The 27627-nt window shown below is 38.9% G+C and overlaps 1 protein-coding gene across 1 annotated transcript in view; it reads left to right on the top strand.

The window, feature by feature from the left end:
* Positions 1-27627, top strand: part of LOC141585071 (uncharacterized) — a 177814-nt gene that overhangs the window by 66349 nt on the left and 83838 nt on the right. Inside the window, exon 3 of the mRNA XM_074402243.1 lies at positions 16416-16577. Coding sequence (XP_074258344.1) covers positions 16416-16577 — 162 coding nt within the window. The remainder of the gene's footprint in view (positions 1-16415; positions 16578-27627) is intronic.

The raw sequence follows: 27627 nt of genomic DNA, 5'->3' as shown, positions 1-27627 counted from the left end.
TTATTTTCCAACCATAGTTTTGTCTAGGAAAAAGCGCAAATATTTGCCTTTTAATATACACTTGTATCTGTGATTACCTGATTACACATTGAGAAATAATATTTATTTCTTAGTATTACCTGAGAAATTCCAGGATAAGTTTGGAATAGGGTTTCTTATACCTGAGATCCAGACATCCCAAAGGAGGCTATGGATAAAATTTAAAGGGTTCATGAACTTGCGTGGGGAAAAATACATTGTTATTTTTAGTAACTTCTAACTAAACCTTAACATTAAAAAAATTGTATACAACAAAGCACAGTAATAGGAGTAATTCCTCTAACTTTGTCATCAGTAGAAAACACAGAAATTTTTATATTTCGTTAGAGTTGCTGCAAATATCTTGAAGTATTGTTTATAACCATCATTACTTTGAAATTATGGTAGTTACCAGACTGCCTTTAGCTTTCATTTAATTTAATAAAGAAACATACATATTACTCTAAAATTAAATTCAAAAACTGTGTCTTGATAAAATTGTTTTTTTTTTGTAATCCTACATATTTTAAAAAGCATTTGCAAATTATTACAAGAATAGCCCATAGGCTTTGCTAAAATATTTAAAACTCCGTGGTACATAAAGTTTCAGAATCTTAATGTAGGAAAGAATAGTCCCATATTGAGACATTAGGAAGGTATGTTACTTAATTCCATGGGGAAAAAAATGCACACTTATACACCAGATGAGTTTTTTTTTTTTTTTTTTTGAGATGGAGTTTCACTCTTTTTACCCAGGCTGGAGTGCAATGGCACGATCTCAGCTCACCGCAACCTCCTGGGTTCAGGCAATTCTCCTGCCTCAGCCTCCCGAGTAGCTGGGATTATAGGCACGCACCACCATGCCCAGCTAATTTTTTGTATTTTTAGTAGAGACGGGGTTTCACCATGTTGACCAGGTTGGTCTCGATCTCTCGACCTTGTGATCCACCCACCTCGGCCTCCCAAAGTGCTGGGATTACAGGCTTGAGCCACCGTGCCCGGCCTACCAGATGAGATTTTTGACTCAGTCTCTATTTCCCATTTCCTAATTTTTCACTCTTCAATATCTCTTCTCATGGACTACCCATCTTCCCCGATTTGTTTACTCCTCCTTAGTAGTTGAACGGCTCTGCTTTCTATCAAGGATGACAGCACAGATCCCTAGAGCATGAACACATGCAACCCAGTTCTTTGTTAAGGAGTAACATGGGTTACCTTTATTCCAGTTCCCAATAAATTCCTTATTTTCCTCTGAGACCTCATTAGCTTGGCCTTCACTGTTTGTATTTCTATCAGCGTTTTGGTCGTAAATACTGTACAAGTGTCTAAGAAGTTCCAAACTTTCCTTTGTCTTCCTGTCTTCTGAGATCTTCAACCTCTTCCAACGTCTGCCTATTACCCAGTTCCGAAGCCGCTTTCACATTTTCAGGTATCTTTATAGTGACACCCTACTTTCAGTGCCATTTTTCTTTATCAGTTTTGTATTGCTATAAAGGATTACCTGAGACTGGGTAATTTATAAAGAAGACAGGTTTAATTGGTTCACTGTACACTGCAGACCATACAAGAAGCATGGTGCCAGTTATTGCTTCTAGTGAGGGCCTCAGGAAGCTTACAATCATGGTGGAAGGCAAAGGGGGAGGTGGCATCTCACATGGTGACAGTGAGAACAAGAGAGAGGTTGGGGAGGTGCACTTTTTTTTTTTATTAGCTAAGGGAATCTCATTCAAGTTGCCACGTACTTTTGAACAACCATATCTCACTAGAATTCACTGTTATGAGGACAGTACCATGGCATGACAGATCCACCCCTATGACCCAAACACATCTCACCAGGCCCCACCTCTAACATTGGGGATTATATTTCAACATGACACTTGGAGGGGACAAATATCCAAACCATATCAGATACTATCAAGAATATATGAGCAAAGATAATCTTCATGAAATTATAAGAGTAAAGAATACAACCATAAAAAGAACTATTAAATAAATTATGGTGTGGCTATATGAATAAAATCTTATATAGCCGATTGGAGGAATCCAAGATGGCCGATTAGGAGCAGCTCAGGATTGCAGCTCCCAGTGAAAGCATAGAGGGTGAGTGGATGCCGCATTTCCAGACGGATTTTTACCTTTTTAAGGTAGAAATATTTGATGGTATTAATATTCATGCTGCTTCAACCCAGCAATGTATTAGTTGGATCGTCTCTGAAAAATAATAGATGTCTTGATTGGAGGGAAAAAGCCCCAGCCCAAATAAACCGCTAAAACCACTATCCATTGTTTTGAATACAATGAAACTTAATTAAAAAGAAAAAAGAAAAAAACCCACTACCTGTTTTGAAATAAAGTAGTTATAGTTTCTTCTTGTATTTAGAAACTCTAGCCAGTAAAAGTCAGAGAAGACCAAAGTGAACATTAGTTACCAGAATGCATTGACTTACCTTTTGCTCTTAGGACACCACACAGCAGTCAGTAAGTACTTTTGACTTTTTGTAGTAACTTTGTTTCTTATGGACTCATGTTGCTTTGATCAATGGCATTTGTGTGTCTCATCTTAATCTAACTTCCTCTCATCTTAATCTAACTTCTTTGTTGTTTGACCAATCCATCTGGCTTGACAGGCTTGTGTGAAAAATTTGAAAATTCTTTGTCATTTGTCTTTTTAAATGGTATTTGATCTTTTCTTGTTGTTTTGCTAAATTATTACTGGCCTGGCAAATGAGGAAACGGAATACAATTTGGAATCGTTGAATAAATAAATATTTGAGAGAGACAGGCAAGCTTATTTTTATAGTACAATTCCAATTAATATATGAGAAAAGAATGAAGAAACTTAAAAATTTCCATTAGGCAAACACAATTGTTGCAGGTAAAATACGTGGAAGAATTCTAAAATCAGTAGGCAAAAGTTTGAGGAAATATAAGATATTTTCATAGTCTCAAATTATTTCCCCTACTATTAATAATGGGAAAAGAGGAATAATTACATGGAGAAATTTGACAGATATCACCATGTTTCCTGGTATTCTTTAAAATTAGTAGGCCTTAGGCTGGGTGTGGTGTCTCACGCCTGCAATCCAAGCACTTTGGAGGCCAAGGTGGGCGGATCACCTGAGGTTGGGAGTTCAAGACCAGCCTGACCAACATGGTGAAACCTCGTCTTTAAAAAAAAGAAAAAAAAATTAGTAGGCCTTAAATAAATGTATTAACTTTTCTCTCAAGCCATCTCTTCCTTTATTTGATTTTCATTTAAATCATTAACAATTAGCCAATTTCTTGAGCTAGAATTCTCAGAATAACCTTTGACTTCTCCTTCAAGACCTACTGTCCCTTCCTTCCTTCTTATAATTATTTGCCAGATTCTGTATTAGTTACTGAGAGTACTTTGTGAAAGAGCAGACATAGCCACTTAATACTCATGGAGTTTACAACATAATGGGGAATATACATAAGAAACATAATACATAAATAATATAATCACAACATGTGAGAGGTGGCATAAAGAAAATATAGAGGATAATATGGTAGAAATATACTGAAATAAAAGTATTAAAGAAGCCTAATTCAGCTAAGCCTTCTGAAGCTGAGACTTGAAAGATAAGAAAGTTATGTCAAATGCTGCTGTAAAGTCCAAATATTAACAACATTAAAATCTTTTATTTTGAAAAAGACACTGGTAGGAAAATGAAGACAAACTTACAGACTGGGAGAAAACATTTTAAGTCACATTTCTGACCAAAAGAAACACCACCACCACCAACAAAAAAACCTTGTGTTCAGAATATATAAAGAATGCTCAAAATTCAACAATTGAAAAAACAAAAATTATAAACGAAAGCAAATCAAAAAGATATGTTGATGGTAAATAAGCATATGAAAATATACTGTTACTCATTATGGAAATGCAAAGTATGATCACAATGAAATGCCCAAAATACCTGTGAGATAGAGGAAAATTCCTGATATTACCAAATGTTGGTGAGGATGTGGATCAATTGGAATCTTTATACTTTGCTGTCATAGCCACTTTGAAAAACAGTTTGACAACCTTGTTGACTTAAGCAGATCTAAACATATACTTAACATCATATATGCTATCATATAAGAACACACTTTTCATAATGCATCAGTCTGACTCTCAGATATTTACTTAAGATTTATGAAAAGTTATGTTCATACAGGAATCTATACATGAATGTTTATTGCATCTTTATTTGCAATTGTCAAAATCTGGAAACAATTCAAACTTGAATAAATGAATTAGCAATTTGTGGCATATCTATACACTGGAATTCTTCTTAGCAATAAAAGTTGAGAAATACGATGGATTCATGTAGCAACATGAATGAATCTCAAATGTATTTTGTGAAAGTGAAAGAAGAGAGAACCCAGGAAATTTATATTGTATGATTTCTCTTATTTAACATTCTAGTGAAGGTAAAAATATTAAAATGGGAGATAAATCAGTGGTTGCCAGGAGCAGGGTAGGGATGGAGACTCACCACAAAGATGCAGCAGGAAGGAATTCTGGGAGTGATGAAACTGTTATTTCTTTTTGTTTTTGAGATGGAGTCTTGCTCTGTTGCCCAGGTGGGAGTGCAGTAGCATGATCTTGGCTCGCTGCAACCTCTGCCTCCTGGATTCAAGGAGGCTGTCTCAGCCTCCTGAGCAGCAGGCATTACAGGCAAAGGCCACCACACCCTGCTAATTTTTGTATTTTTATAGAGATGGGGTTTCACCATGTTGGCCAGGCCGATCTCGAACTTCTGACCTCAAGTGATCCGTCTGCCTCGGCCTCCCAAAATTCTGAGATTACAGGTTAGAGCCACTGTACTCAGCTGGATGAAACTGTTTTATATATGACTGTGATGGTGCTCTATGAATTTGTCAAAACTTATAGAAATATAAATTACAATAAGTGAATTTATATAAATTTTAAATCTGTAAATTTTTAAAAAAGTTAAGCCAAATAAGAATTGAGAAAAGACTTTTTGAGTTTTTCATTATGCATTTCATTGACAATTGAGCAGTTTTGATGAAGTGGGGCTCACTGAATCCATATTGCATTATGTTTAAGAGGAAGTGAAGTGGGTAAATAGAAACATGTAGTGTGGACTTTTCCAAAAGGTTGGCTATAAGGGGAGAAGGGAAGTAGATGGATGAGAATGCGAGCTTATAATAAATTTTAATTTTGGGGCATGGGACCAATTAGAAATAAAACTAATAAAAATGTGCAAGACCTCTACTGAGGAAATTATAACATTTAATAGAAAACATAAAATTTCCAGATAAGTAGATGCATCATGTTCATTGATGAGATGACTTAATGCTACAAAAATCTAAATGTCCCTTAATTAGTTCATAAATGCAAGCAATCTCAATAAAAATGCTAATAGGATTTGTGTGTGTGTGTGTGTGTGTGTGTGTGTGTGTGTGTGTGTGTGTATACTTTGTCAAATGGATTAAAAAATTCATTAGGACAAGCAAATATATAAGAATGGCCAAAATAATCTTTGACAATATTAGGAATTACTTCATCAGTTTTAAAGGCACACAATAAGGCTATATTAATGGAAACACTGTGGAACTGGTGCAGGAATAGATATCCAATTTTGACATATGAGTAAGGTCACCTCCTTGAGGAACAATCCTACAACTCCAACAATAAAGTATACTGTAAATTTTCCACTTAACCTTCCTGAAAGTCAGTTGAGATTGTTTGATAGGTTATCTGTGTACAGGAAAGAGGAAAACATCCAGATTTTTCTGGGATTACTAGGGCAGACTTAGAGTTGATGCTAATTCCTGGAGAACTCAAATTCTCTTTGGCCAAGTAGTCAGAGTGGGGATTTACAGAAGTTATATGTTTTATGGAGCTTTGGTCTGATTTTTTTTCTCACGGTGGACCCAGTGGGTCCACACAAATAGCCCTATGGTAATTTTCTTTATTTCTGAATTTGTAGTTCCCAAGAAAACCAACAGATTCTTCAAACTGGCTCCATCGCCTGTGGCATGATGGCTAATATGAAAAGGGCCATGTAGAAACCAGTAGAATGACTCTGATCAGCCAAAATGCTAAATCAAAAGCAATACTGCATCCATGAGGGGGTCTGTGGAGATTAATGTCACTATGAAAGTCTTGAGGGATGCAAGAGTGTTGATTTAGCTTATGATGATGGTAGTGGGTTTTGGAGAGTGATAGAGAATTTTCATAATTTTTTTTTTTTTTTTTGAGATGGAATCTTTCTCACTCTTTCACCCAGGCTGGAGTGCCATGGCTTGATCTCAGCTGACTGCAACCTCTGCCTCCTGGGTTCAAGAAATTCTCCTGTCTCAGCCTCCCAAGTAGCTAGGATTACAGGCAAACACCACTACACCTGGCTAATTTTTTATTTTTATTTTTTTATTTTTTATTTTTTTTTCTTTTCTTCTGAGACGGAGTTTGGCTCTTGTTACCCAGGCTGGAGTGCAATGGCGCGATCTTGGCTCACCGCAACCTCTGCCTCCTGGGTTCAGGCAATTCTCCTGCCTCAGCCTCCTGAGTAGCTGGGATTACAGGCACGCACCACCATGCCCAGCTAATTTCTTGTATTTTTAGTAGAGATGGGGTTTCACCATGTTGACCAGGATGGTCTCGATCTCTCGACCTCGTGATCCACCCACCTCGGCCTCCCAAAGTGCTGGGATTACAGGCTTCAGCCACCGCGCCCGGCTGCTAATTTTTTATTTTTAGTAGAGATTGGGGTTTTACCATGTTGGTCAGGCTGGTCTTGAACTCCTTATCTTAACGGATCCACTTGCCTCAGCCTCCCAAAGTGCTGAGATTACAGGCCTAAGCCACCGTGCCTGGCCAATTTTCATAAACTTGATCAGATGGTGACAGTAAATACTGCTGCTTTTATATATGTAGTCTCTTTACTAGATCAAAACAACAAAATCTCTGACACCTCGTATTCAGCTATTGCTCTGGCAAGTGCTTTATTCTCTCCAGTGCAACCAAGAAGCAATTGGCTGTCATGTGATTAATACCAAACCAAGCCAAACAAACCATTCACTGTTGCTTTCAGCTCTGTGGCTGTCTGTCATAATCTAGGCTACATAATCTATGAAATCATGCTTATAGATCTATTGGGAAGCTTTAGTAAGATGCATTTGTGCTGGGGGAGGAGATAAATCCCATGAAAATTTAGTGTGTTCCCAAGGTTCCTGGGGATTGGGATATACTGATCTCTCCTCCAAAGTAAATGTTAACTTGATGTATCTTCCACGAACTAGCATTAAACAAGTGGGTGCTTTGTGGACCTCTTTTGGATCTGGAACCAACATATGTCTAATTTGTGTGATTTTTTTTGCCCATTTACTGAGTTTTGAATGGAATGCAGAGGAAAAGAAGACTCTGAAGGTGGTCCATGTTACAGTACAAGCTATTTTACCATTTAGGCCATATGAATCAGCAGGTCTGTGGCTTTTAGGGCTGTTTTGTGGCGCTTCTGGCAAACCCTCATACAAGAATGACAATATATGCTTGTAAGATTTTAAAACAAAGCCATATAGATACTCATTCTCCTGTTTAGAAATGGCATCTTTCTTTCCACTCAGTGCTGGTATAGACTAAAATCTGACCATGGGACATCACATGACCAGGCAATCTGAGATGAGTGTCATGAACTGGAGGTATCTGATCCCCAAAGCTCTAAAGTTGGACATCAATAGCAAAACCCCATTATAAAGTGATAGTAGTGTGAGATTGAACTCAAAGAGATACTGAATATGCAATTTGCATGAATTGAGGTTTAGACTCTCATGACAGCTACTGTTATTGCATTGCTGCTTGTCCTTCAACTCACATTTATGACCTCATGGGGTGTTCTCCCTGACTGAGAAAGAAAAAAATTCAGGCCTGGTTTACATATGATTCTGAGCGATATGCTGACACTAATGGAAGTGAATTGGTGCATAATTTTGGCCCAAGTCAGAGGTGGTCTGGAATGATAGCAAGGAAATAAAATACTTCCACAGGACTTCAAGCAGTATATCGGTCTGCTTGCCAACTCTGCCTGGAAGGAGAGATGGCCAAAAATATGGATTATATTGACAGTGGCTTGTGGTTGTCACTGTAAGTTCAAAGACTTGAAAAATACACAATTGGAGGAAATAAGATAAGGAGATCTGGGCAAAAGGTAATTGTATATACCCCCAGAATAAGGACAGATTATGAGGATTTGTCTCATGTGAATTCCCACCAAAGGTCACTGACTGTAGAGTCTTGCAGTTACCAGCAAGACAAGAAGACCCATTATATAGATAACATTCAGCCTCTAGCTTCATCTACAAGTGCTTTGTCAAGGGCTTGTGAACAAAGTGGCCTTGACAGCAAGAATGGAGATCACACATGGGTTCAACAACATGAACTTACTCTCATGAAGGCTGATCTGAGTGTACAAGCACTGCTGAGTGCTTGCCTGGGCAGTAGCCTAAATCATTGCTGAGCCTCTGACATAGCAGAATTCCCCTGGGAGACTGGTTACCAATCTGGTGGCAGGTTGATTTTCTTGAAAATACTGTCACTTTGGGTAAATTTAGCTTTAAAACTTGTGTTGTCTGAAATGTCTGTCAGCATCACCATCAATTAACCTACGAATATTTCATTCATTACCATGATATCACACCTAACAGTGTTTTCCCAAGTATGACCCATGAAACCATAGGGATCTCCAAGACTCTTTTATGGTTGTCTATAAGGCCAAAACAAATTTTAATAACAGAATCAAGACATTACTTGCCATTTTCTTTGTGTTTACATTTATACTGATAATGTTAAAGAAATGCTGAATCAAACCTCTGTCTTCTTAGCACAAATCATGGTAGAGGCACCAAACTGTACTGAGTTATAAGATTCTTTGCCACTGGGCACTCAGAAAAAAATATAGTTTCACATCAAGATTATAGTGATGAGGTAGTAAAAATGATTAATTTTATTATATATATATTTTGAGATGGAATCTTGCTATTTGCCCAGGCCGTATCCGAATTCCTGGGCTGAAGGGATCCTTCTGTCTCAGCTTCCCAAGTATCTGGGACTACAAGTAAATGCTACCATGTCCAGCTAATTTTACTAAATATTAACCCTTTAGTACATGGCTTCTAAATATTCTGTGTGGCAAATGATAAATCATTCATATAGCACTTTTTCTGCCTACAAAAATAAATGTTTGTCTTGTGGAAAAGCACTTGTATGATGAAGTTGTGAGCCAAATTAGCTGATTTTTTTTCATGGGACACTATTTTTACTTGAAAGAACAATTGAAAGACAAATTAGGATTCTTCAGACCTGGATATTTCTCAGATGTTTTCTCAAAAATGAATGAAGTAAGCCTGTCATCTCAAGGAAGACAACTGACAGTATTTTGTTATCAATAAAAAAATTTTAAGCTTTCAACTAAAAGTTAGTGTTTCAGAAAACTCTCCAGTACTCTGAGCATGAAAACTTCACAATAAAGACATTAAAAATAATGTTAGTGTGATATTAGTGATTGTGCTTTTATTTTATTGTATAATGAAATGTGTCACCACTTGGAAGGTTTTAATAACTAAGTAATGTAGTATTTTCCAAATGTTCAAAGCATGATGCTACAAAATCATGAATGGTAAAAGGTTCATTTAAAATGCAAGGTAGGCCAATAGTTTTAATGTAACACAGCATATTGAAAAACAAATTTAAATAAAAGGCAAAAGACAAATTGAGAAAACTTTCAACACATATTAACACTTTCAGAAATAGCACTTTATATTAATAACAGATCATTGTTATTTTTACTTGTTTGAGTATAGAGATGAAATAGTTTTTTTTAAAAATTATTGTTTGAAAATGTGTTGTGTCAAAATTTATTTTTCATCCCTTAATATACTCTTGGGCAGATTCCAAAACCTTCTGTTTATTTTTTTATTAAATGTGTCCTGCATAGTTTCAAACCACCAAGTCATGTCTCCATTCGTGGTACCACCAAAAGCTGTGATTTTGGCTAGTGGGAGTGACTTCAAGAAATGGGTATCAGGATTAGAAAAATGCTACAAAACAGTTCTTAGATAGCTGAAAATAACTACTCTGAATTGTATTTTTCCTACTCCTTAGCCCTTTACTTTGTCTGGAGTGGCAGGTGGGGGTGGGAAGAGGCTGTAGGGCTATTTTTGCTACTTTTTTTTTTTTTAAACCTTGAGGGTAAGGAAAACTCTCTGTTCACAATTTTGGTAGCATTTTTATGTTTTTCTTTAGCATGAAGGATATTTGGAACCTCTGGACTTCAACTTTAAGCCTAAGCCTAGATTCAAGAAAGTAGAAAAGTCTACCTAATACCCTATTTATAAGAAAAATACTAATACTACAATAGAAAAATGACAAAAGATCCTAAGCAGAAAATCCACAAAAATACAAATCACCAATAAGCATTTGCTATCTTAGGAAATCCAAAATATTGTGGGACCACTTGATACGGTTTGGCTGTGTCCCCACCTAAATCTCATCTTGAATTCCCACGTGTTGTGGGAGGGACTTGGTGGGAGGTAATTGAATCAAGGGGGCAGGTCCTTCCTGTGCTCTTCTCGTGATAGTGAGTAAGTCACACGAGATCTGACGGTTATTAGAAGAAGGGAGGTTTCCTGCACAAGCTCTCTTTGCCTGCTGCCATCCATGTAAGATGTGACTTGCTTCTCCTTGCCTTCTGCCATGATTTTGACACCTCCCCAGTCACGTGGAAATGTGAATACAATAAACTTATTTCTTTTGTAAATTGCCCTGTTTTGGGTATGTCTTTATCAGCAGAGTGGAAACAGATTAACACGCCAGTATAACAATTTTGTATTTCATACTGCCACTAAAAATTATAATACCAAGGCTGGGTATGGTGGCTTATGCCTGTAATCCCAGCACTTTGGGGGGCCGAGGCAGGTGGATCAGCTGAGGTCAGGAGTTCAAGACTAGCCTGGCGAACTTGGTGAAACCCCATCTCTACTAAAAATACAAAAATTAGCTGGGCATGGTGGTGTGCACTTGTAGTCCTGCTACCTGGGAGGTTGAGGTGGGAGAATTGCTTGAACTCAGGAGGCAGAGGTTGCAGTGAGCCGAGATCATATCATGCCACTGCACTCTACCCTAGGTGACAGGGCAAGACACCCCCACACACAAATACACACACACACACACACACATACACACACACACTACCAAAATGTTTCAAGCTTGTGGGTGATAGGCACTTTTCATACATTATTGATGGATTTCAAAGAAGAATAAACAGTTATGAGGAACAATTTGGGGACTCATGTCAAGAACCTGTGTCAATATAAATATATTCATACTCTTTGACCTACTAATTCCTTTTCCGAAAATATACTGAAGAAAATAATCTTAGATACTATGCTAGTCAGTTTTGCATTGCTATAAAAAAATCTGAGATTGGGTAATGTATAAGAAGAAGTAGGCTGGGCGCGGTGGCTCACGCCTGTAATCCCAGCACTTTGGGAGGCCGAGGCGGGTGGATCACGAGGTCAAGGGATTGAGACCATCCTGGTCAACATGGTGAAACCCCGTCTCTCCTAAAAATACAAAACATTAGCTGGGCGTGGTGGCGCGTGCCTGTAATCTCAGCTACTCAGGAGGCTGAGGCAGGAGAATTGCCTGAACCCAGGAGGCGGAGGTTGCGGTGAGCTGAGATCGCGCCATTGCACTCCAGCCTGGGTAACAAGAGCGAAACTCCGTCTCAAAAAAAAAAAAAAAGAAGTTTAATTGGTTCACAGTTCTTCAGACCATAAAAGAAGCTTGATACAAGCATCCACTTTTGGTGAGCCCCAGGAATCTTATAATCATGGCTGAAGGTGAAGGGGTAGCCACCATCTCACATGGTGACAGTGGGAGCAAGAAAGTATGGGAGGTGCCACATGCTTTTAAACAACCAAATATATAATTAACTGAACATGGTGGCATATGACTATAGTCCCTGCTACTTGGGAGGCTGAGGCACAAGAATTGATTGAACCCAGGAAGTGAAGACTTAAGTGAGTCAAGATTGCGGCACTGCACTCCAGCTTGGGTGACTTCGTCTCAAAAACAAACAAACACACATCCAACAACAGCCAAATCTCATGAGAACTCACTCACTATTGTGAGGACAGCACCAAGTTATAAGAGATTCACCGCGATGACCCGAACACCTCCATCCAGGCCTGATCTCTAACACTGGGGATTAAATTTTAACATGAGACTTGGAAAGGAAAACTACCCAAACCATATTATTCCACCCTGGCACCCTAAATCTCTTGTGCTTCTCATATTTCAAAACACAATTATCCCTTCTCCCAAAGTGACATTGGTCCCCCAAAGTCTCAACTGATTTTAGCCCCAACTCAAAAGTCCCAAAGTCCAAAGTCTCACCTGCAGATGAGTTCTTTCCAGCTATAAGCCTGTGAAATCAAAGACATATAATTTATTTGCAAGATACAATGGGGTAGAGGCACCGGATAAACATTACCATTCTAAAAGGGAGAAATCGGTCAAAAGAAAGGGACAGCAGAGCCTATGCACATCTGAAACTCAGCAGAATAGTCATTAAATCTTAAAGCTTCAAAATAATCTCCTTTCACTCCATGTACTGCAATCAGAGCACATTGGTACGAGGAGCAGCCTCCCAAGACCTTGGGCAGCTCTGCCCTGTGCCTCTGCAGTCCCTACAACTGCTCTCAAAGGCCGGAGTTGAGTGCTTGTGGCTTCTCCAGGTGCAGGGCACAAGCTACACAAGTGGCTCTGCCATTCTAAGGTCTGGAGGATAGTGTCTCCCTTCCCACAGCTTTGCTAGGCAGTTCCCAGTGGGGACTCTGTGTGGGCTCTGACCCCACATTTCTCCTTTGCATTGATCTAGTAAATTTCTCTGTGTGGGGCTCTATCCTTGTGGCAGGCTTCTGCTTGGGTGCCCTGACCTTCCAATACATCATCTGAAATCAAGAGGCAAGTTGCCAAGTGTCTTCACTATTATACTCTGTTTACCTGCAGGCCTAACACCACATGGAAGCTGCCAAGGCTTATGGCTTGCACCCTCTGGAGTGGAGGCCTAAGCCATATTTGGGACACTTTGAGCAGAGACTGGAGCTAGAGTGGCCTAAATGCAGGGAGCAGTGTCCCCAGGCTGCATAGTGTGCCCAGGCCTCTGGGCCAGGGATGGGAGGAGCTGCACTGAAGGTCTCTGAAATGCCTTAAAGGCCTTTTCCCATTGTCTTGCAGATGAGCATGTGGCTCTCTTTCAGTCATGCTAATCTCTCTAGCTAGTGGTTGCTCCACAGCCACTTGGATTCTTCTCCTGAGAATGGGCTATTTTTATTCTACCACATGGTTAGGCTACAAATTTTCCAAAGTTTTATGCTCTGCTTCTCTTTCATATTAATATAATTTCCAACTGTAAGCCATTTCTTTGCTCCTGCATCTGAGCATGGGTTGTTAGAAGCAGTCAGGTGACACTGTAAATGTTTTGCTACTTAGAAATTTCTTCTGCCAGATATCCTAAAGTCATGACTCTTAAGTTGAAACTTCCACAGATCCCTAGGGCATGAACACAATGCAACCCAGTTCTTTGTTAAGGAGTAACATGGGTTACCTTTATTCCAGTTCCCAATAAATTCCTTATTTTCCACTGAGACCTCGTTAGCTTGGCCTTCACTGTTTGTATTTCTATCTGCATTTTGGTCGTAAATACTCTACAAGTGTCTAAGAAGTTCCAAACTTTCCTTTGTCTTCCTGTCTTCTGAGATCTTCAACCTCTTCCAACCTCTGCCTATTACCCAGTTCCAAAGCCGCTTTCACATTTTCAGGTATCTTTATAGTGACACCCTACTTTCAGTGCCATTTTTCTTTATCAGTTTTGTATTGCTATAAAGGATTACCTGAGACTGGGTAATTTATAAAGAAGACAGGTTTAATTGGTTCACTGTACACTGCAGACCATACAAAAAGCATGGTGCCAGTTATTGCTTCTAGTGAGGACCTCAGGAAGCTTACAATCATGATGGAAGGCAAAGGGGAGGGGGCGTCTCACATGGTGACAGTGAGAGCAAGAGAGATTGAGGAGGTGCACATTTTTTTTTTAATTAGCTAAGGGAATCTCATTCAAGTTGCCACGTACTTTTGAACAACCATATCTCACTAGAATTCACTGTTATGAGGACAGTACCATGGCATGACAGATCCACCCCCATGACCCAAACACATCTCACCAGGCCCCACCTCTAACATTGGAGATTATATTTCAACATGACACTTGGAGGAGACAAATATCCAAACCATATCAGATACTATTAAGGATATAAGCAAAGGTAATCTTCATGAAATTATAAGAATAAAGATTACAACCATAAAAAAACTATTAAATAAATTATGGTGTGGCTATATGAGTAAAATCTTATATAGCCAATAAAATGATGCTTTTAAATAATTGTTTAATATATAAGTTTCTCAGAGTACAATATTAAATGAATAAAGTAGAATAAAATATTGAATGCATACTGTGATTTCCGTATTGTTTTTTAAACAACATATAAACATACAAAAATGGAAAAAATGTTTCTATGATCATATATTAAATCAATAAAGTGGAATATAAAGTTGAATGTATAGATTAAGTTTGCTTTAAAACTTCATAATATATAAAGAAGATTGGGAGAAAAAAGCTGTACCATCATACATATTATTTATATAACTAAGATTCATTAAAATTAGGTCATCTTTCTAATAATGAAATAGTTATTTGTGTTTTTTACATTTTACTAAATTATTCAAGTGTATTTATTAATTAAGAGATAATAGCATTATGTCACTAAAAATATTTATTGAATACTTATACCTATGTCATTGCTAGCCTATTAAATATTAACAGATAAGACATATTATCTGTTTAAAATCTAGATTGAAGAAGAGAATATATACATACAAGAGAAATACCCACAGAACATAATAAATTATTAGTACTAAGAATACAAAAAATTATATAGGAGTTCAAATTTCAAGGAATAATTATTTTTATTTTTTTATTTTTTTAAGACAGAGTCTCATTCTGTTGCCAAGGATAGAGTATAATGGCTTCATCTCAGCTTACTGCTGCAACCTCTGCCTCCTGGGTTCAAGTGATTCTCCTGCCTCAGCCTCCTGAGTGACTGGAATTACAGGTGCCCACCACCACTCCCAGCTTATTTATGTATTTTTTTTTTGGCGTTTTTTAGTAGACACAGGGTTTCATTATGTTGGCCAGGCTGGTCTTGAACTCCTGACCTCAAGTAATCCACCCATCTCGGCCTCCCAAAGTGCTGGGATTACAGGTGTGAGTCACTGTGCCTGGCCCAGTTTATAGAAGTGACAGTGGCAACAGAGGAAAGTAAGATGTGACTGGGCTTCTAAAAATGAACAGGATTGTTTTTTAAAGAGCAAAAAGGGGAGAAATAGAAGCAGAAGAAATAATATCAACAGTAACTTAAAATGTGGCAGTTGTATTAGTTTCCTAAGGTTGCTGTAACAACAACAAAAAGTGCTGGAGAGCTGGGTGGCTTAAAACAGTAGAAAAGTATTGTCTCACAGTTTAGAAATTAGAAATTGAGGTGTCGGCAGGGCCGTGCTTCCTCTGAAAGCTTCAGAAGAATCCTTCCTTGCCTCTTCCTAGCTTCTGAGTTTGCTAGCAATCTGTGGCATTCCTTTGCTTATAAATGCATCACTTCAGTCCTCCTTCTTCACTTGGTGTTCTCCCTGCCTTTACGTCGTCTCCCTTCTGTTCGTGTTTGCCTCTGTGTCCAGATTTCCACCTTGATGACCTCATTTTAACTTGGTTACCTCTGTGAAAACTCTATTTACTAACATAGGAAGATTCGGAGGGACTAGGGATTAGGACTTCAACGTATCTTTATTGCGGGATACAATTGAACCCATAGCATTTTTGTTTGTTTGTTTTTTGAGATAGGATTTTATTATGTTTGCCAGGCTGATCTCGAGCTCCTGGCCTTAAGTGAATATCCCGCCTTGGCTTCCCAAAGTGCTGGGATTACAGGCGTGAACCACTGCACCCAGCCAGCAACTTCTTGTATAACAATGATTTCAGAGTAAGTAAGTAAGTAAGTAAGAATAGTATAAGCTACTAGGGTGGGGCATCAGGAACTTTGAATACTAGGCTGAGGAAATTAATTTTAAAAAATACAAGTAGGTGATCAAGAGCCACTGAAAATGTTCAGGAAATAGGACTGAACTCATGCGATTCCCTTACTCTCTTGGTAAGCTCTCACTGAAATAACTGGAAAGCTTTAATTTTTGGTTTTATTTGTTATTTGTTCGTTTTTGGTAATGAAACCTTAACATCACTTTTCAACAGGTACGATTCGAGGAAAACACGGGAAGTAGAAAGCAAATGGTGTCAACAAGACAGAACAGAGGAAGCAGCAGCATGGATGGTGAAAGGGAGCCCTGTTCTCTCTAGGAGAATTCTAGAGAAGCTCTGGGGTGAATCCATACAAAACAAAACAACAACAAAAAAGTGAGTCATGGAGAAATCTGCAGTGTTTTATGTATAAAAGGTGCCAAAAATTTCCATGAACTGGAAAGTCTATTCAAAATTTATACTGAAGACATTGTCCAGTGACTGTAACTGTGGTGACTCATCTCATAAAATCTATAATGAGCTTCATTTTCACAGACCACATGTTGGGCACTTGTCCTTGATATACAGCTTTAGTATGACATCATTCTCATTTAAGGACAACTTTATTTCTGGAAAACTGTACTCTATACAAGTTATCTGTTTCCATTTTGCACAAAATCAGTGCGAAGGCCTCTCATCATAATACGAAATGCCTTCTTAAAGTTTCCGTCAGGGGTCAGGCATGGTGTCACCTGCCTGTAGTCACAGATACTTGGGGCTGAGGTGGGAGGATCACTGGAGCCCAGGAGTTCAAGGTGGCAGTGAGCTATGATCACGCTACTCTACTCCAGCCTGCACGACATAACGAGACCCTGTTTCTGAAAAGAAAAAGACAAAACAAAAACTCTACACGAGACCCTGTTTCTAAAAAGAAAAACAAAGACAAAACAAAAACTCTTATCAGTGCAAATCCAGCCTAATTACTCAATTATATTTCTGAAGTTTGAATTCTGGAGGCAAGCACACACTTGACAGGGCAAGGTACAGAGTTTTTATAGAGGCTTCACTCTTCTCCCACGTGAAACAATCAGGATTCCTTCTCTCTACATTCGTCTCTTAAGCAGTCACAGCAAGGGGACTTTGGAAAGTCAACTAATTTTATAACTAAAACTTGTTTAGATGTAGTATTTCATGTATTTTTAGTCACTGGAAATATGTTCTTTTTGTCTAAAACATTTCAGAGCATTTTTATTGATTATTTAGAAACAGGATCTTGCTATTTTGTCAAAACTGCATTCGAGCGCCTAGTCTCAAGCAATCCTTCCTCCTCAGCCCCCCAAATAGCTGGGATTATATGTGCATGGCGTAACACTCTGCTAAACATTTCAGATTTATTAGAAAATTTACACAATATTGAGAGAAACAGAAAATGGCAAATTTTCCAATTGTGATTAATTACTGAGATCTTACACAAGCAGGAAAACTGCTTCTCTATTCTTTGCAATGGTAATTATTTCCCAATAGCTAAGTTTATTACAAGAAAGGAAGACATATTCAGATACATATTTATTTGGCCATCTGTCAGTAGCGGAAGAAGGTAAATCTGTATGAATGATGATTTAGTCTAACTTTCAGATCTACTTTCAAATTTTAATTGAACATGAATCTAACTGTCCTCCCTCACCTTCTCCATCCTTCCCTTCAACTGAAAGCTTGATGATAATAAATATAACTCTCTTTGTACTCCAAAGAGATCATTTCAAATTCATGGAGAAAATGGGTTAAATGACAGGTCAACCTTGAAGAGATTAGTACATGGCTAATACCCTATCATGGTGGTATTCAGAGATCCAGACCAGATGTATTTCTGTAAGTAATTGTGTAGAAAAAGGTCTCAGAGACATTTTAATAGTTGGGTTCATTTGCAGCAATTTAGTTAGTCTCTAAGTTGGCCTGGTTAGTCTAGGACCAAATCTCTTACATGGTTCAATCTAGAGTAGATCCGATTGCCTTTTATTTAAAAAATGTTTCTTGCTGGGCGCGGTGGCTCAAGCCTGTAATCCCAGCACGTAGGGAGGCCGAGGCGGGTGGATCACGAGGTCAAGAGATCGAGACCATCCTGATCAACATGGTGAAACCCCGTCTCTATTAAAAATACAAAAAATTAGCTGGGCATGGTGGTGCATGCCTGTAATCCCAGCTACTCAGGAGGCTGAGACAGGAGAATTGCCTGAACCCAGGAGGCGGAGATTGCGGTGAGCCAAGATTGCGCCATTGCCCTCCAGCCTGGGTAACAAGAGTGAAACTGCGTCTCAATAAATAAATAAATAAATAAATAAATAAATAATGTTTCTTTTATTTTTTTAGTAGAGATGAGGTCTTGCTATGTTGCCCAGGCTGGTCACTCCTAACCTCAAATGATCCTCCCTCCTCAGCCTCCCAAAGTGCTGGGATTACAGGCATGAGCCACCATACCTGGCTTTCTAATCTCCTATTAATGGCAGAACTTGCAGAACTTTCCCTCTTAAGCAGCAGACTCAGTGTTACTAAGAAAATAAAATCTAAAGAGATGTTTTTTCCCCACTGTGAATTGACAAGGGAAGAGTAAATCATCTCCTTTCCCCAAACAAGAGAAGAGAGGCCAGTAATTTGATTTTAAAGGCCTGAGTTAGAACTTCTCTTCTGGCCTCTGCTTAGACAGGAGAAAAGTAAACTGTATTATCTCAGAGGAGGAAAGGATCAAAACTGGATTTTGGAGTTGAACAGATATATGTGGCTTATCTCCATCAGGTAGCTTCCCAGTGTTGTGGTGACTGAGGGTGCACATTACCCCTTGTGGTGCCAAGGCTGTAGGTGGGGGGAGTCTTACAGAAAGTGCATGGATGCTGTAGCTTTGGGAATCATGGTGAATGTTTCTGGTGCCCATAATTGCCATGAAGGGAATGGCTGCTGGTCTTCTATGAATATCACAGGTTTAGATGGTGATAGAGCACAGACTAGAGTCCTTCTCCAAGTTATCAGGGCAGCATTCAGCTATCCCAGGGAGACCCTTCTGTCCTGCCTCCCCACGATAACTAATATCTCCTGTTGTTAATTCCCTAGTGAGTGTGGGCATAACTCCAAATTTAATTTGATATAGGGAAATAAGGGAATGTGATGCTTTCTATACCTGAGTATATAGAAAGTATTTGCCTTCTAGAAGGTCAGGGCCAAGGTTATTGCTAAAATTAGATTCACAACCAGAGTCATCCCCAAGATTCTCAAAATGTTACTCTGGCATATTTGTGCTAGAGACATAAAGTTAGTCAGTGTTGTATCAAGTTTGTGGGTGTAACCTGATAAATTCCAGGAGGATGGAGACCAGAAGAGCCTAAAATTTGTTACTCATGAAGGATATTAACATACCTTTCTTTCATTTTCACTCACTATTCTGTCTCTTTTATCTATTCTACTTGTTTCATTTGTTTTCTCTTTTAATATTAATTTCTCTACAGACCAGCTGAAAATTCAAATATCTGAAGCCAGTAAGGTAGTGTAGATTAGTAAATGGGGCTGCACGGGAAAATGACGAATAGAAACTGGCTCTTGGCTTCAGTGTCAGGGATGAATGTGGGATTGTGTGTGTGTGGTGGAAGAAGGACAATATTGTATACCTTGCCTAAGGAAAGTAGTCACTATTCAGCTGTAGAAAGTGGATCCAGAGTTGCTAAACTTCAGATTTTTCAAGAGAACCTGGAAATCCTTTTCCTTAAAAAAATGAAATGCTCTGTATTTAAAATATCGGCAATTCAAATAAAAACTGCAGAAACACTGCATTCCACCTGCAGATTGGCTAAATTCAAATGGTGTTGCGTGGGGAAATAGAAACTCTCATATACTGCTGGTGGGAACGTGAGTTGGGAATACCTCTATGGAGAGCATTTTGGCAATGCATGTCAAATTAAATATATATACATATACGTATTCTTCAACTCAGTAATTCTACCTCTCTACATTTACCCTATAAATATGCTTGCACTTGCAAAATCACATGTGCATAAGTATACTCATTGCAACAAATATCTAATTCTAAAAGATTATAAACAACCTAAATATCCATTGAAAAGGAACTGGTTAAATAACCTATGGTAGATACATCAGTACAATGAAATGTTATGTAGCCATTGGGATGAATGGAGATAGAGCTATATGTATTAACATAACAAGTGTTTTTTTTTGTTTTTTTTTTTTTGAGACAGAGTTTCGCTCTTGTTACCCAGGCTGGAGTGCAATGGCCCGATCTCGGCTCACCGCAACCTCCGCCTCCTGGGCTCAGGCAATTTTCCTGCCTCAGCTTCCTCAGTAGCTGGGATTACAGGCACGCGCCACCATGTCCAGCTAATTTTTTGTATTTTTAGTAGAGACGGGGTTTCACCATGTTGACCAGGATGGTCTTGATCTCTCGACCTCGTGATCCACCCGCCTCGGCCTCCCAAAGTGCTGGGATTACAGGCTTGAGCCACCGCGCCCGGCCAACATAACAAGTGTTAATAAGAAAAATAAGATGCTGAATAAACAGTTTATATTGTATCCTACCATTTATCTTTTTATTTTTATTTTTAGAGATGAGGTCTTGCTGTGTTGCCCAGGCTGGAGTATGATGACTATTTACAGGCATGATCACAGTGTGCTACAGTTTCAGCCTCAAAATCCTGGCCTCAAATGATCCTTTTGCCTCAGCCCTAACAGTGGGGTCTACAGGCTAGTGCCACTGTGTCCAGCTTGTTGTCTCTATTTTTTGAAGAACATTTATGTATTTAATCTTAAATAACAAATATATGTGTGTGTATATATGTTAATTATACACAATTATATTAATATATTAATGTGTATATATATTTATATATATATATATATATATATACATACACACACACATATTTGTGCCAGGATTTAGCACAGTGTCTTCTTTTAAGTAGTTACTCAATAAATGTTCTTAACTGAGTAGATGTACTTTTCCTCATGTTTTGCTACTCTCATTCTGTTTTTAATTATTCATTTTAGAGACAGGGTCTCACTCTGTCACCCATGTTGGAGTGCGGTGGCCCAATCATAGCTCACTGAAGCCTTGAACTCCTGGATTCAAGGAATCCTCCCATCTCAGCCTCCTGAGTGCTGGGGTTACAGGTATGCTACCATACCCAACTAAATTTTTAATATTTTTGTAGAGACAGAGCCTCACTATGTTGCCCAGGCTGGCCTGATACTTTTGGCTTCAAGTAGTCCTCCTACCTGGACCTCCCCAAGCACTGGGATCATAGGCATGACCACTAGGCCTGGCCACAATTTACTTTTATTCTTGTGTTTCCTGTACCACAGCCCCAGACTAGTATTTCTCCCGGATCTCTGGTTCTCACCCATCAACTCTCTTCCTGCTACCATTTAAAATAAGAACCTGCAAAATTGTGGCCCCTACTTTGGCATCTGATAGTCACAAATGAGTTTAGTTTCTGGCTGTCACTTACAGGTGGCATAAAACCTTTTCAAACTTCTGAACCTCAATTTTCCCTTTTGTAAGATAGAGATAAGAATGCCTACTTGGGTGGGGTGCAGTGGCTCTTGCCTGTAATCCCAGCACTTTGGGAGGCTGAGGCAGGCAGATCACCTGAGGTCAGGAGTTTGAGACCAGCCTGGCCAACATGGTGAAACCCTGTCTCTATGAAAAATACAAAAATTAGCTGGGTGTGGTGGCATGCATCTGTAATCCCAGCTACTCAGAAGGCTGAGGTACGAGAATCGCTTAAACCTGGGAGAAGGGGGTTGTAGTGAGAAGAGGTGGTGCCACTCCACTCCAGCCTGGGAGACAGAGCCTGACTCCATTTCAAAAAATAAAAAAGTTAGAAAAAAAAAAAAAACCCTACTTGGTAGAATGATCGTGAGACTTAAAAATACATCTTAGATATATAAAATCTCACAATAATTAAGCGCCTTAAAATATTGTCTTAAAAAAAGTATCCAGTCCAGAGCTTATACATGTAAATGAGCAATGAGCAATAACAGTTAATTCACTCTCAGAGGCTTAAGCAGTCACCTATCAAAATTGTTTGGATTCTTCCATCACAGTAGAGCATTTTAATTTTAGCTAAAGTTAAGTAACATATATATACACACACATATACACAAACAATTTTGATAGTTGACAGCACTATTATTAATTATTCCAATACAGCATTTTTGTTTTAGCTGAAGTTAAAGCATTAGGGTCAAAGGAATAAAGGTCAAATAAACAGAGTTTAAATATTAACTAAAAGAATTTGTTTGTTTTAGGGGATGGAGCAGTTCAAGAGCGACTTGGCCAGAGACTTGGAAATAGAAGTAGCTCAGGAGTTCCCTTCATTGTAGCACTATGGTGCTGTTTAAGTTAAATATTGTTAACTAAGGCCTTGCCCGCAAAGGGAGAAAAGACAATATGGGTTACAAGCAACTGTGTGTTAGCAAAACTATCTCTCGAGAATTTCCAAATGCTCTGAGGATTGCAGAATCTATCCTGAAGATAGAATCAGAATTTCATATTTTGGGAAATCTCCCTTGCCGCCTCTCCTGGCCGCCAACTGCTATCATTTTATATTTATTTATTGCTGCTGATGGTCTCACTCTGTTGCCCAGGCTGGAGTAAGTGGTGCAATCATGGCAGCCTCTACCTCTTGGGCTCAGGTGATCCTTCCACCTCAGCCTCCCAAGTAGCCGAGACCACAGGCTGGTGCCACCACTTTCAGCTAATTTTTAAAATTGTTATAGAGGTGGGTCTTACCATGTTCTTGAGGCTGGTCTTAAACTCCTGAGCTCATGTGATCCTCTTGCCTCAGCCTCCCATAGTGTTGGAATTATAAGCCTAAGCTGCTGTGCCCATCCTATTTTATTTATTTATTTATTTGTTTGTTTATTTAGAGACAGAGTCTTCCTTTGTTACCCAGGCTGGAGTGCAGGGGTGCAATCTTGGCTCACTGAAACCTCTGCCTCCCAAGTTCAGGTGATTCTCATGCTGGGATTACAGGCACCCCAACAACACCCAACTAATTTTTATATTCTTATTAGGGATGGAATTTCACTATGTTGGCCAGGCTGATCTCGAACTCCTGACCTCAAGTGATCCATCTGCTTTGGCCTCCCAAAGTGTTGAGATTACAGGCATGGGCCACCACACCTGGCCCCATCCTGCTATTTTTTCAATTAGAGGCAAAGTATATTTAAAATGCACATCAAGGCCGGGCGCGGTGGCTCAAGCCTGTAATCCCAGCACTTTGGGAGGCCGAGGCGGGTGGATCACGAGGTCGAGAGATCGAGACCATCCTGGTCAACATGGTGAAACCCCGTCTCTACTAAAAGTGCAAAAAATTAGCTGGGCATGGTGGCACGTGCCTGTAATCCCAGCTACTCAGGAGGCTGAGGCAGGAGAATTGCCTGAGCCCAGGAGGCGGAGGTTGTGGTGAGCCGAGATCGCGCCATTGCACTCCAGCCTGGGTAACAAGGGCGAAACTCCGTCTCCAAAAAAAAAAATAAATAAATAAAAATAAAATGCACATCAAATGTAGTCCTGAGAGGGACAGAATATTCCAGAAGAGCCAGAGATGGCCTCGACTAACTGAGGGAGATCTTACTCAGTATACATTGTATCGGTGAAGAGAACTGAAGAGGTGGAAGAATTTGTCACTGTGTATAATGAAAGACTTATTTTAGCATACATTGGTAGCCATAGGATACCGAACTAAAACTGTTCTAACAACTTGCATTTTGTTGACCTTGCAAAATAAAATGCTTAGAGTACCCATCTTAATTCACTGCATCCTACAAATCATTCCTGATTCATATATTGCAGAGCTGGAGCAGATTACTTCTAACAATGTCTTCCAAGTCTATGATTTGTAGAGTGCATACTTTTCTTCTAAGGTGATTAGAGCACTTTTCAGACATTGCCTAAGATAAGTCTTTGTACCAGTTTAGAAAGTCAGCAGTACTACAGTTTTAGTTTTCCAGGCGTGAAACACAAAGATTAAGCTATTGGGCCTGGAACAGTGGCTCACGCCTGTAATCCCAGCACTTTGGGAGGCTGAGGCGGGCAGATTACTTCAGTGCAGGATTTTGAGACTAGCCCGGCCAATATGGTGAAAACCTGTCTCCACTAAAAATACAAAAATTAGCTGAGCATGGTGGCACATGGCTGTAGTCCTAGCTACTTGGGACTTGGGAGGCTGAGACAGGAGAATCACTTGATCCTGAGAGGTGGAGGTTGTAGTGAGCCAAGATCCTGCCACTGTACCCAAGCCCGGTGACACAGCAAGACTCTGTCTTAAAAAAAAAAAAAAAAAAAAAAAAAAATAGGCTATTGAAGCCTAAGTATGAATTACTGTAGCTTCCAGATTCCAATAAGCATCTTGTAAAGATGAAGATCTCCAAATACAGAGAAGGCAAGCCGTATGCCTAACTTTGCTTAGAAAGTGCTGACAGGAGCGAGGAGTTTCACTAGCATTTCCTGTCTCAAAAACAAGTTCTCCATTTGATATTCAATGACAGTAAAACGGATCAGAAACTGTTACTGTTTGTTCAAAAGCAGAAGCTAGAATCATTTCAAAGAAAGGGCAAAATTAAAACCGAAACTCACTTCTACCTCTCTGTAGAAGCAGTGGAGTGTATCTCCTAGGGGCTTCTACTCTGTTGCTGCAAGTGAAATTTATTAACCACAGAGGTGCCTTTCACTTGTCCTAAATGAGGATATACTGTTTTTGATACTAACCAAGTCATTTTCTGGGCACCAGAAATAGTTTTTGTGGCTTTATGAAAAGTCTGGCCTTTCTACAGCGTGTGTATTCATTGATATCACTACTGAGAGCTTTAGACTAATTTGCACCATTAATTAAAATGCTCTATGAAATAACCCAAATCCAATGCAAAGAAGAGAACAACATGTTTGTTTTTTTAAACTTAAAAACATTTTATAATCTTCTTGGGATCCAGAATCAGATTTTAAAAAATTAACCATCCCTAAAAAACCTCACAAAAAACAGGAGGTTTTTTTTGGAAAAAATGGAACAGGAGGTTCCATTCAGTCTTCATGACTGTGGCTGACCAGCCATTATTTTAATACACTATAAAATTTCAAAGTTACTGATAAAACAAGAAATGAAAATGGAGGGAATTCTCATGGCTTCACGGGTATTTAGTGGGGAAACTGTCACATAGGAGGCAAAAAATTGCAAAGAGGCTAAATGTGTAAGATATTTTTATAGCTTCCTCTGTCATTTTCTTTGCCTGAAATGCACTTTTCTTATTTCTTTTTCTTTTTTTCTCTTCATTTTTTTTTTTTTAGACAGAGTCTCACTCTGTTGCACAGGCTGGAGTGCAGTGGCATGATCTTGGCTCACTGTAACCTCTGCCTCCTGGGTTCAAGATTCTCATGTCTCAGCCTCCTGAATAGCTGGGACTACAGGTGCACGCTATCACGCTTGGCTAATTTTTTTTGTATTTTTAGTAGCTATGGGGTTTCTCCATGTTGGCCAGGCTGGTCTCGAACTCCTGACCTCAGGTGAGCTACCTGCTTCAAACTTCCAAAGTGCTGGGATTATAGGTATGAGCCACCACACCCGGTCCTCCTTTTCTAAGTGATATTCTCATTCGTCAAAGCTCAATTCAAATATCACTTCCTGTCAGAAATTCTTTTGTATTTATCGTCAGACCTCACATTTGCTGCTTTCTTACTTTTGTTTCTGTAGCCATTTCATAACAGATCATATTACTGATTTTTATTTTTATAGTTTTATCCCCTAGTAAGCTCTAAATTTCTTGAGAATATGAATCATTCATCCTTGCATTTCTTGCAATATATATATTGTCTAGTATACAGTAGATAATTAAAGTTTCTTAAAGGGTACCAATTTGGAATAAGGAGTTAGTAGCTGAAAATGACCTCAAATGCTCTCTACTTTCAAGTTATAAACGCACACATTCCTCTGTTTCTCTGTATATGTCTGTCACTGCTTAGATGATACATGATCTAACACCCCATCTATTAAGCCATCTTCAAATGTCAAGCTCCCATTTCTAACAATACTACGCAACTGAATGTTATTTTAAACCTTTCAAACGTCTTTTACATAAATCACTTTATTTAGTTCTTACAGTAATTCTATAAAGTTTCTGGATGAGAAAACAGAAGCAACAAGCATCAGTGATTTTGAACTAAAGCTCAGGTCTTTTGAACCCTCACTATAATTCCCTTTGATCCAGAGCTTATAGTGTTTAAACATTTTACTTTCAAACCTACAGAAAAGTTGCAAGAACAGTATAAAGATCACCCATATACGTAACGCAGATTCACTGTTGTTAACATTTTGCCATATTTGATTTCTCTCTCCCACCCTGCCCCGCTCTACAGAGAGGACCATTTGAAAGTGAGTTGCAAGGGCCGGGTGCGGTGGCTGAAGCCTGTAATCCCAGCACTTTGGGAGGCCAAGGCCGGTGGATCACGAGGTCAAGAGATCGAGACCATCCTGGTCAACATGGTGAAACCCTGTCTCTACTAAAAATACAAAATATTAGCTGGGCATGGTGGCGCGTGCCTGTAATCCCAGCTACTCAGGAGAGGCTGAGGCAGGAGAATTGCTTGAACCCAGGAGGCGGAGGTTGCGGTGAGCCGAGATCGTGCCATTGCACTCCAGCCTGGGTAACACGAGAGTGAAACTCCGTCTCAAAAAAAAAAAAAAAAAAAAAAAAAAAGAAAGTGAGTTGCAGATGTCATGCTCCTTTACTCCTAAATACAACGGTATATATTTCTTAAGAACAAGAGTATTCATTTATGTACTGTAGTAAAATGATCAAATCCAGGAAATTTGACATTGATATAATATTTTAATCAATATACCTTATAAAAGTTTGCAAATTTTTCTAAACATGTGTTTTATGAATTACGAGTTTTTTTCTGGTTCAGAATTGAACAGGATCACACATAGTATTTACTTTTTATATCTTTTTAGTTTCCTTTAATCTGAAAGTGTCCCTTATTCTTCTTATTTTGTGATACTGATATTTTTAAGAGTTCAGGGTATTTGTTTTGTAGAAAGGAAATTAATTTGGGTTTGTTTAATGTTTTTGTATGATTCAATCCAGGTTATGCAAGCTAGATGTTATGCAAGTTAGATGTAAGAATATTACGTAAGAATAATACTGTTTTCTTCTCAATACATCATGTTAGGAAGCATGTGATGGCAGTTTGTCCCATCACTGGTGATGCCCATATATAGTTACAACTTTTGTAATAACTCCACTATAAAGTTATTACTTTTCTATTTTTAGTTATGTCCAGAGTTTTTATTTTTTTTAAAAAATCTACTAGGGCTAATTGTTGTGTAGGCAACTGGTGTCTTCCAACTCATAGACTTGGACCTAATTTTACTCCAGCCGTCACTGAGGCCAC

The sequence above is a fragment of the Saimiri boliviensis genome, chromosome 1, assembly GCF_048565385.1.
Source record: "Saimiri boliviensis isolate mSaiBol1 chromosome 1, mSaiBol1.pri, whole genome shotgun sequence".
Classification (NCBI taxonomy): Eukaryota; Metazoa; Chordata; class Mammalia; order Primates; family Cebidae; genus Saimiri; species Saimiri boliviensis.
The sequence above is the reverse complement of the archived record's forward strand: the minus strand, read 5'-3'. Positions and strand labels throughout refer to the sequence as shown.